At 33.4% G+C, this 15,813-nt stretch overlaps 1 protein-coding gene across 4 annotated transcripts in view; it reads right to left on the bottom strand.

Annotated features, from left to right (window-relative positions):
• Als2 (Amyotrophic lateral sclerosis 2) overlaps positions 1-15,813 on the bottom strand; it is a 550,533-nt gene that overhangs the window by 467,155 nt on the left and 67,565 nt on the right. For all 4 annotated transcript variants that reach the window (XM_090415655.1, XM_090415656.1, XM_090415654.1 and 1 more), the window contains exons 4-6: positions 14,669-14,781; positions 9,446-9,506; positions 1,987-2,158 (exon numbers count right to left, since the gene is read on the bottom strand). In XM_090415655.1, coding sequence (XP_090271781.1) covers positions 1,987-2,158; positions 9,446-9,506; positions 14,669-14,781 — 346 coding nt within the window. The remainder of the gene's footprint in view (positions 1-1,986; positions 2,159-9,445; positions 9,507-14,668; positions 14,782-15,813) is intronic.

A 15,813-nucleotide genomic window follows, 5' to 3' on the forward strand; every position in this document is an offset into this window, starting at 1 on the left:
GTAATATTAGAGCTCTACTCCAATTATCAGGAATTCGTTACTCTGTGCAGGTTTTCTGAACTATGCAGTGCAGCCACTGTAAGACTTTTATACGACAATATTTCAGCATTTCTAGTCGAATATCATCTCCTTCTGCTGCCATTCCACATTTCGAGCCTTTGATGGCTTTTTCTACTTCAAGTATGGATATGTCTTCCTGACTTTATGCCTGTTGAGTGTTTTTTTACCAGTGTGCTATCACTCTTTGTTTCATTTAGCAAATTTTCAAAGTAATTACTCCATACTTCAAGAATATCTTTTCTCCCATTTTCATGTCACCTTTATCATCTCTAACTCCTTTTACAGCACTCTTTCTTCCATTCCTAAGCCCCTTCAACAACCTCCAGAATATTTTGCCACCTTCTTGATATTAATTTTCTATATTCTTGCCAAAGTCCTCCATGACTTTTGTTTAGCCAGTTTTACACACTGTTTAGCTCTCTTACATTTGCCTCTGTATTCTCTAAGAGCAAAAGCCGACTTATTTGCTAGGAACTTTTGATATGCGTTCTTCTTTTCCTTCATTGCCTCCCTAACTTCCTGTGTCCACCATGGAGTTTTGATTTTTCTATCCATGCAGACAACCTCACCACATGCCTCTCTGGCTGAACCAATCAGGGTTTTCTTCAAGGCTTGCCACTGATCTCCAAGGTTTGGTTCCTGTTTTCAAACTCTTTCATTTTTTTCTTCAATAACCTTTGTGTATTTTAGTCTACAGTTCACATCTGAGAGCTGCTCAACTTTTATTCGCTTTAAAACTTTCTTACATGTCATTCTTTTCAATATGAAATTCAATTTTATCCTGCTCAAGACTAAATAGTGATCGCTTCCAATTTCAAATCCTCTGTACACTCTGGTGTCCTGCACCAGGGAGAAAACATCATTATCAACAATAACATAGTCAATGAGAATTTTCTTATTCCTTTCCTCTTCTCTCCATGTGAATTTGTGCACATTTTTATGTTGGAACATGGTGTTAGTAATAACCAGTCCATGTCCTGAGCAGAAATCCAACAGGTATTTGCCATTATTATTAGCTTTGCTCTTTTCTCCAAATTTTCCCAAAATATTTTTGTATGTCTGACAATCATTTCCTACTCTGTGTCAGTTGCTTTTTCTAAAGCATCAAAAAATTCCTCCACTTTTACCTTAATAGAACCTTCTGTGGGACCATAAGGCACAAATAACTCTCATTATCCAATTCCCCATTGTGATATTTGCCCACATCACTCTACTTGAGACTGCCTGCCATTCAAGAAGATTAGCCTCTTATTTTGTGTTGAATACTATTTCTACTCCTACTTTTCATTGACTGTCATTTCCTGAGTATAACATTTTGTATTTATTGCTCAAAAAGATCTCACCAGTTTTTGTTTCAGCCACCCCTATTATGTCGATCTGGTACTTATCTAATTCCTCTACTAGCTCCATTTCTTTGCCATTCAGGCTTCTTATGTTGATAGTACCGATCTTTAACTTTGGTGATGTTGAGTTGGGGTGTGCTTTCAGATTTGTTCCAGGTGCTGACTTTTCGCTGTTCGCCATGGTTCCCTGGCGAAAACAATGGGGGCCTTGTTTAACCGGGCAACAATCCAGCCGGCATGAAATTTTGTCATGTTGTCCCATCATTTTCTATATTGGTTTAAGCCAATAAGAATACAATTTGGTCGGCTAAATCCCAAATCGCCAGCCCATCCTCGTTCGTTCAGTATCCAGGTAGATACCCAACAGGGTGCACCACGAGAAGGTGAGGATTTGACATTAGGTCAGAAGCCCTGGTTGGTTCTCCGCATTCCTTTAAAGGCTATGTGGAGGTCTCCTCTCAGTTATACAGTTTTGACCCTTAAGCACCCCAACTAATATAATAATGAAACAAAACAAATACATAATACATATTCCAACTTAAATTTCTAATTTTCAATTTAAATTATTAAATGAAATTCTTACCTTCTTTAAGAAATAAAATTAATAGCCTTTGTAGAGTAATCTGAAGTTGCAACAAATACTTTCTTTCAGATGCAGCAAATTCATGTAGAGCTGGAATTTCCCCAACTCCTTGTTGTTCTACCACACATCCAGAATATGGACCACCAGCAAACACCTTCATTACTAATCCAGTCTGCAAAATATTTCAGAGTAATTTTGATTTAAAAAAAGTGTCTGAAAACGAGTTGACTTTGGTAACTAAATTTTTGAAGGATAAAAAAGCATATTTCTTAGATCAATAACAATTAAATTCAAGAAAAGAAGAAATGGTATTAAAAATTCCTAGCAAGCAAATTACCAGTAGATGGCATTGGTGTTGTGGCGGTTAGTTGAGTTGGTGGATTGAGTGGTGGAGAGAGTTGTAGAGCACATGCCCTCCATCGATGAGTCTATGGACTCCCTGGAGGTGTCAAATAATAATAATAATAATAATAATAATAATAATAATAATGTGCTTTTAGGAAATATAAAAAAACAAAATAGCTAAATAAATCATGGAAAAACTGAGAACATGAGAAATATCATGAAGGCAAGAAAACATATCTAGAGATTAAATTAAGTGAATATTGAATCCAACATTATTTCATAGCTGAATATAGAAACTACAAGAGTTTCATGCCAAATATAGAGACTATAAAAGTTTCGGTGGATGCAAGCTTATGCCAACCTTTCATGACGGGCAACTCGTAGTGCAAGTGGAGCAAGCTCCGATCTTTCTGTTGATTCAGAAACCAATGCAATGCTAAATGACATTTGCAGGCTAGCTGAACAATGCAACTTGACCTGAGAAAATTCTCAGGTGTCAACACTTTGGGCCCATGATTATACAGACAGAAGGAATGAACTTCCAGCACTTAATCAAAGTAACCTATGATACCCCGACAAGTAGATCTGCATTAATACTGGCCATGAACAGCAAGTTGGAAGGCAACAGCCCCAAATCATGTGTATGAGCGCAGCCAGATCTGACCCATGTACAGTGTCAATCATAAAGAAGAGATACTAGTGAGAAAATGAATTTGTAAATAACCAGCATGGAAACCTGATCCCAAACACTGCATAGGAAACGTGTGGGACCCATGTGGTCAAAAGCAAATTTCACAGAACCTCTCAGATCCATTTAACATATATATGTAGTCTCAGTTCTAACCTTGATGTTCACTTACATCTCCAGGCTACAAAACCTCACTTAATCTTTCTGACAAACTCAAATCCCTACTCATCGCTTTCCCAACTTCACTCTAACTCCTTTCATCTCCAGAGATGGGGTCTGAGCATATGTTCCTTCCGATATATCATGCCAGAGAGTGACAAATTTGAAATCTCCCAATTTTGATCTACTTTGGCTAAATATCACCCATTCTACCAAATTTACATGCTGTCTCTACTACCTTAATGCCAACAACCACTCTTCAATCAACTTTTCTTAAATGCTGTCTTCTATTTTCCAAACAGTGAAGTCATCTTCCTCAGAGAACTTGTGTCCACAATACCGTATTTAACTCTCACTTTTTTCTCCAAAATTAAGGTTAAAAAAATCATAGTGCAAGATATATGCAGAGGTTTTCGGAAACTAAAGTTTTTCAGGAAAAAATTAATTGACGTTTATAATTAAATCCTCAGTATTCATTATAATCACTGACATTATTTATAAAATTCTCATCATGAAAATTTGCTAATACCAACTACCTACATTCTTCCCTTATACCCCCCCCCCCCGAATTATAGCAGCAACCAAATGAATTGCCCTCTGCATATCTTGAGACACTTATACACTTAAACTCTTCATCCATCATTAGCAAAACCCCTCTCCCATTCTGTCTCCTCTGTCCACCCTGAAAATAGTTATCCCATAAATTCTAACCTTATAACTATATCATTCTTGGTCAATTAAGTCTCGCTAATTCCTATAATTTTTTGCCAAGTTGTACTTTCTAATGACAAAAATTCCTCACTTATTCCAAATACTTTTGGCATTAGTATACATAAACTGCAATACTCCCTTTCTGCCATAGCCTCTCTCTCTGTGTGAATCAGCCCACTCTGTATACAATTTATTTTCTGAGAACATTTAATTCCACATTCACAGTGATTACTGACCTTGGTACTATTAACAACTGATATCACTGCCTCCCTAGCAAATCCCATTTCCCTGTTTTTGACAATTTACTCTATCCTTTATTAATAGATGTTCTAAATGCCATGAGTCCAATTCGTTTAAGTGCAAACCATCACTCTTAAAAATTCCTTCCTTTTATCAAACTCATCCAAGACATTCATAAAATGAATATTCAGTTTAATTTCTTTACAAAAGTTTTTACACAATCTTGATATCATTCTTCTCTTTAATTCATCACTGTTGAATCTTGGTATCTTATTTTGAAAACAAAAGATTTTTATGTTATGTTGGGTAGACGTCTAGAAAATAAATAATTTTCAATAAGAGATTTATTTATATATTTCTTCTTGTTCTGGTTAGAAGACATTGGGGTTGGGGTCCTTTTACTAATTTCTTTAATAAATAATTTTAATATTCTAGAAATTTCTTGATTATTAAACAATTACCAGAATGTAAAAAATATTAAATAAACATCACTGAGAAATCAATCAGTGGCTAATATCTCTACATATTAATTTTCAAAAAAATACCTAAAATGCAAGCATATTTATTATTCAAAACATCTGAAAAATCAAATTCTGCAATAAAAAAAATAGTTTTGGGCCATTCACCTTAAAAAATAAGTCAGTTAAGGGGTTAAAAAAATAAGTTTAAGGGGAAATTTCCGAAATTATTATTTATTTTGGCAGACAACTTTTACCGCTCTTCTTATTTTAAAGTCTAACCAAGTATGTTAAACACTAGATGTTGGGAAAAAAGCCAAAGTTATCTGGTGCACAAAACAGGAAAAGACAATTGCAACGATGGAACATAAATTGGCCAGATCGCTGAATAAATTTTTAACTTCAGGAACACATAAAAAATGAAGAACAGAAAGTTCTGATGAAGCAAATACTCCATCTAGCTCTACTACAGAAAAAGAGAGGACACAAGATAACTATGAAGAAACAAATGTTACATGCGAAAATGAAACTGGCCTGACTGGACCATCTACAGAAGTTGCAGCAGAAGAAATATTGGATTCTGATTTAGCGAAATCCAAAACTTCAAATTTTACTTTACATTTTAATGTTAATGATCCAGGTATTTGGCCAAATCATATAACTACACAATAAAGAATTCCCAAAGATGAATCTGGCTGCAAGTTTTCCGATTCATACTATTATCGAACTTTAGCAAATGGAGAAAAACTTTTACAAAGTTATTTAGTTCATTCAGAATCCCGAAATTCGGTTTTCTGTTATTATTGCAAAATAATTGGTATTCAAAATATTGGCAATCTGTTATACAATGGTTAATCTACATAATACAATATTTATCAAGACAGTGTATAGCTTTTAGAGGTTCTTTACAAAAAATATTTGAAAATGATAACAGCAATTTTTTTAAAGTTAGTAGAAACTGACGCTAAATTTGTTTCGATAATGGCAGAACACTTGCATCGCATCCAAACATCACAAAAAAGGAACATTGCTCATTATTTAGGTGATAAAATACAAAATGAAATCATCCGTATAATTTCTGAACTATAAAACAAAAAGTTTTAGAAATGGTTAAAGAGGCGAAATATCATTATTTCTTGACACTACTCCAAATATAAGCCACACAGAACAATTATCTATTGTTATGAGATTTGTTAATCAAAATAAAGATACAAATATAGCAGAAATTCATCAACATTTTTTGGGGTTTTCAATCTGTAGAAGATACACTGGCCAAGGACTATTTGAATTGAATATTAACATTTCGGATTTATGCAGCCAAGCTTATGATAACAGTTCAAATATGCAAGCCAAACATAATGGACTGCAGAAAAAAATCCTTGAAATAAATTCAAGGGCTTTTTTTATTATTCTGTGTGCTGCTCACTCATTAAATTTGGTAGTTAATGATGCAGCTAAGATATCCTGTGAAACTGTAAATTTTTGGGGAGTAATACAGGAATTATATAATTATTTTTCAACATCTGTGAAGCATTGGGCTATATTAAAAAAACATATTCGTGTTACTCGGATTCCAATCTTTGAGTTTCTTATTCGGTTTTAAAACAATGTGGGATTTAACATCCCCTTAATTTAAATCATATTCGTGTTTTAAATTTAAAACCATTTTCTGCTACTAGGTGGGAAAGTAGGGTAGAAGCAATAAAGCCACTTAAAAATAATATCAAGGAAATTTACCTCTTTTGGCTCTTTTTGATATTACAGAAGATGAAACTAAAGATATCGATTCTAGAGTTCAGGCAGACAACTTAATTTCAAAGATTTATTTATTTAAATTTATTTGCTCTGTTCATGTTTGGTATGAAATCTTAAGTCTCGTAAATGTTGCAAGCAAAATAATGCAGAATCCAACATTTGATATAGGAAAAATTACAGAAAATTTTGATTATGTTATACAAGAATTAAATACTCGCCGAAGAGACCAATATTTTGAAAATATTATTAGAACTGCAAAAGTAGTAGCAAACAATCTTAATATTGATCCTCTTTTTCAAGACATTCGCAAAATAACAAAAACAAAACTGTTTGGTTAGGAAGCATCAGATGAGACAATGCATGATCCTAAACAAAATTTTAAAATAAATTTTTTCTTCGCGATTTTAGACATAACAATAAATTCAGGCACTGAAAGATTCATACTCTTAAAACAACATAGCGAGGACTTTAAAGTTATAAGACACAATAGCAAATTAAAAGATTGGAGCGATGAAGATTTAATGAAACATTGTAAAGATTTGCACTTAAAACTCAGTGACAATCAAGATTCTGACAATTGCAATATTGATGGTATGACTTTATTTGAGGAATTAAAAACTTTGCAATGTTTTATTAAAAAAGAGTCGGTTCCTCAGGATGTTTTAAATTATATATACGAAAATAAATTAACTGACATGTTTCTGAATATGGTGATTGTAATGCATATTTATTTAACATTACCAATATCCATAGCATCAGCGGAAAGAAGTTTTTCAAAACTGAAACTAATAAAAAAATTATTTGCAACCAACAATGTCTGGAGATTGCCTAATGGATTTATCAATTATATCAATTGAAAATAATATTATGGATTCATTAGACATTAAAGATATTATTAAAAATTTTGTGGCGGCTAAAGCAAGGCGGATAAATATGTAAAATAAATCTAAATTTATCCTAATTGTTATATAGTTAAAAGCATATCTCCAAATCATCTGTGTTATGTAGTATTTCTTTTTATATTAAAATAAAAATATATAGAGTATATTTATAGAGTATATAGAGTATAAATATATAGAGTATAAAAATAAGAATATATATATATATATATATATATATATATATATATATTCTGTTGTATTTATATAATAATGAAAAACATTTTTGAAAATCTTTATTATTAAAAATTCCTTATTAATGAATTTTAGTGATTACAATGTTCTACTATTGTTAAATAAAATTTATGTATGCATATAAACTGTTTTGTACTTTTAACAAAGTAAAATTTTTCATAGAAACTTATTTTATGGAAGCGCTGAAAGAGGTTTGCACAAGGGCACCTCCTACCCACGGAGCAGCACTGAACTTCATATTGGAATGTTGCAGGATAAGCTATACATATTGATCAGTTCAAAATTATAAAATATATTCCAGTCATTTAAAAATGCCAGTTCCATTGTCCTAGTAATCAACCAGAACAGCCTGAAATACACTACACAAGCTAAAAAGAATCAAATTATTGTCTGTTCTTTATAGATACAATAATCACACACCTTTCAAATGATTATATTTTTCTATTTATAGAAAATGAACATGCATTGGAAGATATCTGCACAAACAATCATACAGAGGCAAGATTCTCTGTTCCAATAATACAACCCTTGCCAATGAACACATCTTATTCCACTATACATTTTTAGACCATGACTATAATCCTTATAAAATAGAAAAAATACTAAATTACTACTGAACCCCCCCCCCCTCTCCCAATACATAAGACCACAGCAAAATTATTTTGCTTCTTAGGTGGTGTGAATTATACAGAAAGCCACTGATGAAAAGTTTTTAATAAATTTCTTCGTATTAAGTTTCCTTTATTATGTAGAATTACAAAAAAAAAATTCTCTAGCATGCGAGTTTGATTATTATTATCGTGACACCTCCTAGGAGTCACAAGGACTCATCATGGGGGGACATTCCACTATGCATATCTCACTGTCTTCCCTAGTACTTAATTCTCTAACTACACCCAATGACGCTACCACCATCAATACCATGTACCTACCATCAACAATAACAACAGTATTTTTTGTCTATAAATTGCATGTGTTCTCACTGATTTGTCTGTATGTGGGTTGAAAAACCCTACTACTTCCATATGAGACTGCTAACTCACCTGCAATTGAAAAATCCCATATAAAGATTTCTCTCTTTTAAAAGGGCACAATGTTCCACTGTTCTTCCAAATGTGCCACAGAGGCAACACAATATAGCATTACTACTCTGTTCAACAACTAATCCTCGCCTGATGAGGAAAACGAAAAAGAAAACAAAATTTTAAAAAAATGAAATAAGTGGAATTACATCAGTTACTACCAGTTAGGGTTTAATTATCTACAGTCCTGTTATTTTAAATTCTGTTTATTGTCCATTGACTACTGGATACATGTTATCTGTATTTGAATATTTTTTATTACTATATTTGCATTTAGAGATCTTTGCAGTTCTATAGCATGGGTGGCCACATTGTGGCTTGCATACACGCATCACGCAGCTCATCGCGATCTACCAGGAAAAAATAAACAAAAAGAGAAGAGGAGACAACAAAAAAGAGGAACAAAATAAAAAAAAAGAGAGGAGAGAGAAAAACAGGGTTAATAAAAATTACTGCAATGAGTTTAACTCAAAACCCATTAAATAACATTTACTTTGAACAATCAGAATAATTTTAAAGCCAAAACACAATAATTTTAGTTACTTATTTACTAACAGAGACCTTCCTTGTATCCATTTTCTTAGTAAGATCTTTAAAATTAGGTGTGTAATTAGTCAAAGTAGTTCTTACAAGCTTGCCATGCACACACACACACACACTTATCCCGTACCATCGCTCTTCTAGGTCTCAAAGGAATTATTTTGGCTCCAAAAGGATGTGTAGTTCTCCACCCCGTTCTATAAGCTTGCTCTCCTCTTGACCTATTCCTAGATGCTTCTAGGAATAACAATTCATAGCATTTGATAGCAACAATGAAAGAAGCTTTCTTTATAAAAAGAAATACTTAAGATCAAATATTAAAATAACAGTAAAACTCACAACTCTTACCTTTTTTAACATATTGAGCTGTTGCAGGGCTTTATTTTGCTGACAAATGCATTTGTTTTCCCTTAAATAAAGACAGTTTAAAGTGAGTCAAAAAAAACCACCTACAGAAAACAATATAAAAACAAAGTATAATTCAAGAAAAAGAAATTTATTTTGAAAGATCAATGGTTATCCTACATATTCTAATTTAAAGAATGAGCATTATTTTACATCCAACCTTTGACCTCTAATGGATTATAAATGATTAATCTCCATACTAGAGATTACTCTGAAGATTAGCAGCGTTAGCATGTTCTATAAAACAAGTTCTAAAGCTGGTTTAAAATCCACATAAACAAGTTGGTTTTGAGATTATGCTTATAATTATTATTTCACACTAGAGAAACTGAATCATCTTGAGAAACATAATAATTTGAGCATAATCTCAAAACAAATTTAACTTCTTTATTTTGATCCCAACCAAGAAGGGTTGCAAATCCACTGCACAGAGGCAGCATGAATGAGTTAACAGTTAGATAATCCAGGAACAATGTTCAAAACACCAAACATAATATTTATTCAAGCCACTTCAGTTCTTCCCTAAGCAGACACCACTGAGTAGTCTCATACTAGGAAGTGAAAAGTATCTGACACCTAAAGATGACTGTCACAAATATCCATTCAATAATGAAATCTCAACCAACTATTGCATGGAACTCGCAACAGCCTGTTTGCTGAAGAGCAGATATAGCCTCAGAACATAGAGCTGACTATGGCTCCAACTCAATATCCAGTCCTCACCTTGTAATGGGGCACTCATTAAACATCCACCTGAATACTGAATGAGCAATATTTAGCAACTTGCAGAAAGCAAGTTGTCATATATTAGCAACTTGCTCACATTCTATAATAACGTTGTCATTGAGCTAGATAAAGGGAATGGATACACCATGACACTTTTGGATTTTGCTAAGGCTTTTGACAGAACACAGCATGGAAGACTGTTGCATAAATTGGAGAATATGGGTTTGGATTTTAAAATATTAGTGTGGATAAGAGGCTAGCTGATTGACAGATATCAATTAAGGTAACCAGTGGTGTATCACAAGGATCATTCCTTGGTCCACTGTTATTCAATATGTACATTAATAACATTGGGAAGGATTTGACAGGCAACACATTTGCTGATGTTGCAAAGATAGGCAGGGTAATCAGAATGAAACTGATATTCAGTACTTACAGAATGATATAAATAGGCTGGAACTATGCACATGGGAAAATGGATATCAATTCAATGTCAGTAAATGTAGTAAATGATTAGATATTCAATGTTTAGGGCTGTACTTATGCACAAGACTAGCTGGTGGCCCTGAAAAAATAGGGCCAATTTAAGGACCTCCAAACAAAGAGTGGGAGCCCTGGTGCACTCTAGCGCTTCAGACCCTGCCTGCCTCAGGAAAAGTGTGAGTATGGTCCTGCCAATGATGTATTATGCTGGTGGGATTATGCTAGAAGAAACTGATCACATTAGGGATCTTGTGGTGTTAGTAGATAGGAAGTTGAAGTTCAGGGACCATGTAGCAAAGATTGCAAATACAACTCAAAAGATAATTGCAATTCTGAAATAAACTTTCAACATGTAAAGATAAGGATGTCATTTTTCCTCTTTACAAGGCCTTGAAAAGACCTCACTTGGACCATTGTGATCAGGTCTGGTCTCCTGGTTTCTTGCGATTCTGATACAGTGAAGAGAGTGCAAAGAATAGTGTTAATAATGATATCAGGATTGTAGAATACTGTTTATGAAGAAAGACTGAGCATTTGTAGACTGCAGACACCAGCAAACAGGAAAGAGAGGTGATATGATTGAGACTTACAAACTTCTGAAAGAGTCATACAGAATTTCAGTTGATGGAATTTTTTATTTTATGGAGGATAGGGAAAGGACAAGAGGGCATCCTTGGAAGCTGAGAATGAATGCTGTTAAGAAGGGGGTGAAATCTAAAATTTTCTCTCATAGTGGTACGTGATTGGAATGGATTGCCAATGGATGTTGTGTGTTAATGAATTCAAGAAAAAGTATAATAGCTGGTGTGTGTGTGTAGTATGTGGTTTTCTTCAATGAGTCCCTGACTTCCTGGAGGTCTCTCTCTCTTAATAATAAATTGTGTTCTTATTGGCTTAAATAACAAAATGATATAGCATGCTGAAATGTCATTAGCAGCTGAAATGATACCAGGTCTAGATCCAGGGAAACTGAACAAACAACAAAAAAGTCAGCTATTGGAACAATAGCTAAGCAGTATCAATGGAACGAGTAAAAGAATTAGAGATCAGGTTATCATAATTGTAGTTACTAAGCTGAAAAGTAAAATGTGAGATACCACAGAATAACAATAAGGTGTTATATTTTGAGGCAAACAATGATTATGGAAAGGAAGGAGCAGCTATAGAATTCAACACTATATAAAAGGATAAACATTTTGAATGGCAAGCAATTTCAAAAGGAAGAATCATGTCAGGAAATTTCAAAATGGGAAATTGAATGAGATTTATTTGTGCCTATTGTCCCACAGATTGGCTAGTTGGTTCTGGTATAGCGGGGCAAGAACTGCAAAAGTCACAATTAGGGTTGCTAAAACAGTGATTCCAGGAAAATTTTTCATAAATTTTTATGGAAGTGTGAAAATTTTTGAACTTAAATTATAACATATACAGTAAAAATACAATAAATTACATGAAAAATAATTACAAAACATTCAACAAAAATAAAAATTCTCAAAAAGCCCATTTCAAACTATCATCGTCATCAATTTCCTGATATGTACTCTCAAAGGGTATTCAAGGCTACTAGGACAGCACCACATGATAAATAGTTAATATCATTATTAATCTCTGATCAACAATTTTCCTCCAAATTAGTCTACTACTTGTCAGCACTCCAATATTGTAGTACCTAACTTTTCCTACTTCTAAGACACTTCTGACTGAATCCATCTAGACCTTCGTCTTCCACTGGTTCTCTTTCCTATCTGTTAGCAAAAGGTTAGTGAAATAGCCGTTTCATTAACCTTTCCTCACCCATTTTATTTAAGTGGCCATACCATTCTTAGATTAGCTCTGCTCACACATTTTTGAATGTTAAAAATGTCACGTTCCTCTCAATGGCAGAATCATATTTTTAATATGGTTTTATATGAAGTGGAAGTAATTTAGACTTCCAAGATTAAACTTGAATTATCCAGTGCAAATTCTACATATACTATATTGGCTGTATCAAGAAGAATATTTACAGCTTCCTTTAGACCCTCATTCAAGCACCTCTGGCACCCATCTAAAACTGAAGCTCCTAACAAACATATCTAATTGTCAGAAGCTCTCAAAATTTGTAAGATGCTACTGCTCCATTCCAGCAGCACCTGATCAGTCAAATAACAAGGGTTAAGAAATATGAACTTCCAAATGGTAGATCAATCAAGATAGTAGTCACATTTTCAGTACAAGAAGCAAACTGTTAGATCTTGAATAAGGACCTTTTCATCAAAAGGATCATTCATTCAAGATTAAACAAGAATATAATAATAACAAAGAAATACTTGTACTGTTAGTAAAGAAACAAATTGCTTCAGACAAATTTCTCCTTTTTTGTACTTCATTTTTAGGAAATTCAATTACCTAAAAATAAAGTAAAAAAAAGGAGGAATTTGTCTAGATAGAAATATTGTTGCTTCTCCTCAAGAGCATTCCCCGAAAAGAGTGCTCTCGAGGAGAAGAGTTGTGACTAAACAACTTAAGGACCGATAGGAAGGCACCGTGGGAAAACTTCTGGACGCAACCCACTGAAGCAGTAAAGTATCTAACAGTAAAGGACAGACAAAGGGGACACGGTAACCTCATGCGGTGGTGGTAATGTACAGAATTTTCTTATTTGTTAACAATTAGCATTAGAGGAAAAGGGTGAATCAATTTCTAGTTGGAAGAAAAATGGACAATTGCCTAGAGAACCTTTTGAATGACTTATATGCATTGCAACTTGTTAGCTCCTTGGACTGGTAATCAGAGGATTTAAATTCTTGTGCGAGACCTCATTAATGTGGTGGGGTCTGTTAGCATTTGAAGTTAAAATTGTAAACTTGTATTTTCCCATGCTAAGTGTGTTTTAATGGACCAGAGGATATGAGTTATATGTTCATTAACTAGAGTGTTCATTTATGATTGTCAGTTGATTTAGTATAGGTATCGTGATCAGCTTTTGATATGTTTAAACCTAATTGTAAACTGATTAGATCTTTAATAAACATGTTTTACTATGTAAGCCTGAGTTCTGCTTGAGCATGAGACTAATTTACCACTCATAATGTATACAGTACTTTCTTTAATACAGAGTCAGTCACTGCTTGGATAATGTTGGCCAAAGTGCCCAGTGGGATTCACACATGGTACTATGGGATCTCAAACTTATTACAAACACGTGCAATTGTCAGGCATGTTGGAGGCTGTGTTGCAAACTCACACTTCCACTGTTGTTGAACTTCAACAATATTCTCAAATTTGAAATACTACTTTAAAATGGTCTTGTGTTCCTCAACGACAACTGTGTCTCAGCCATTTCATTTGACTGTCCTACCGGTCACATGTTGATGCTAGTATTCATGTGAGTAATGACATCTTTTGAGAGAACATCATACTACATATTGCTATCGTAATTCGATCCAACTTCAAAAAAAAGTCCATAGATGGCATCTGTTAAAACATGTATACATTTTTTTGACAGACTGTATAATAATGTTGCTCTGGTCTCTAAAAGTATCCATGCAACCTATACATAATAATGAATCTGTTTATTTATCATAATCCTACCAATGTTATTTTCCATTAAACAACCACAAATCTAATACAGTGATCTCAATTATCTGACCTTCAAATGAAAGCTAGTAAGCCTTTAGTCATTCGAAACCTTGGGTTGGTTAATTGTTGACTGACTTCCAGTACAACACCATATGACAATCTTCAGTGAACAATGCTTCAATTCTCTGGCTGGAAAATTGCTTTCCCACTGTGGTTAGATAACTAGGGAATTACCGTAATTAGAAGCCAAATTCATTTATAAAATTAGGTATACAGCTGACAGAAAAAACTATGGCAAGCATCTAATTCCCACGTTTTTTTAATGTAAAAAAATTAGAATTTCCATTCCTTTAATTGTCCAAATAAAAGAATATCATCTTACTTATTACTACTTACCCAGTATGACAGCCACAATAATATAGTGCTACATGGGGTGCTCTCAGATCAGCTAAAAGAAGTGTATGAGCATCACCTGCTGCAATATCCCAAATTAAATGATGTGAAGGAAGCTAAAATAAATAAATAAATAATAAATATATATATATATATATTTTTTTTTTAATTTTTTTTTTTTTTTAAATAGAAATTTAATGACTTTAAACTGAGATAAAATATCAAGTTTTAATGAAAATGATACAACTAGTTTCAGCCTTTTACAGTCTTCATCAGGTATCCACTAAAGGTAGAACACAATAATAACAATTGAAGTTACAAAAAACTGAGAATTACAGGCAAAAATGCAATGCATAATTGACACAAAAAACGTATTTTTCAAGTTGTTCTATCCAATGCACTATTGTTTGTTGCATGCATGCTTGCAAATTCTCGTGAACACCAGTATTGAACAACTGAAGCATGGCTATCAAGAATGTTGTAACTCAAATTGCTGTTCAAATGTTCAGGATTAAGGAGGATTTCCCTAGACTCCACGATTTTCCTTTCAAACTCATCACTGCAGTGAAAAATGTTTTCGGATTTATCCCAGCAAACTGAGCGACTCTGTAGATCATCATGAGGATTGTTTGAGAAAAGAACATGACTGGATAGTGCAGATGCATGTGATCTTTTATAGGAGATGTCTCTCTCTTATGCTCCTCTATACATAGTTCAATAGATTTGTTAGTCTGTCCAAAATAAGGAATATTACAATCGCACCATAACTTGTATACACCTGGATATTTCAAGTTGTGATGAATAGGCTTCGGATGGCTTATAAGAGAACGGACTTTAGAAAGTGTAGTGAAAAACGTCCTGATGTTGTATTTTTTTAAGGACTAGCCAATTTATTGGAGACTGAACTAATGTAAGGGATTGAGATGCTACCTTTAAAATTAGTAGTTTCCATAGTACACTGCCTAGGAGGATCCAGAAGAAATTTCTTAATGAATTATAATTATTCCTATTCTTTATTGTATTTGCTTAACGTGTTTTCACTTAGCACACATTAATTAGATTAATTAATCCAATTAAGCAAAGTTTACTTGTATAGTTTTTGAGATAGAAGGAACTTTCATTAAACTTATTCTGCATAAATTTGGTCT

The sequence above is a fragment of the Typopeltis vanoorti genome, chromosome 3, assembly GCF_054136105.1.
Source record: "Typopeltis vanoorti isolate ZY-2024b chromosome 3, IOZ_Tvanoo_1.0, whole genome shotgun sequence".
NCBI classification, from domain to species: Eukaryota; Metazoa; Arthropoda; class Arachnida; order Uropygi; family Thelyphonidae; genus Typopeltis; species Typopeltis vanoorti.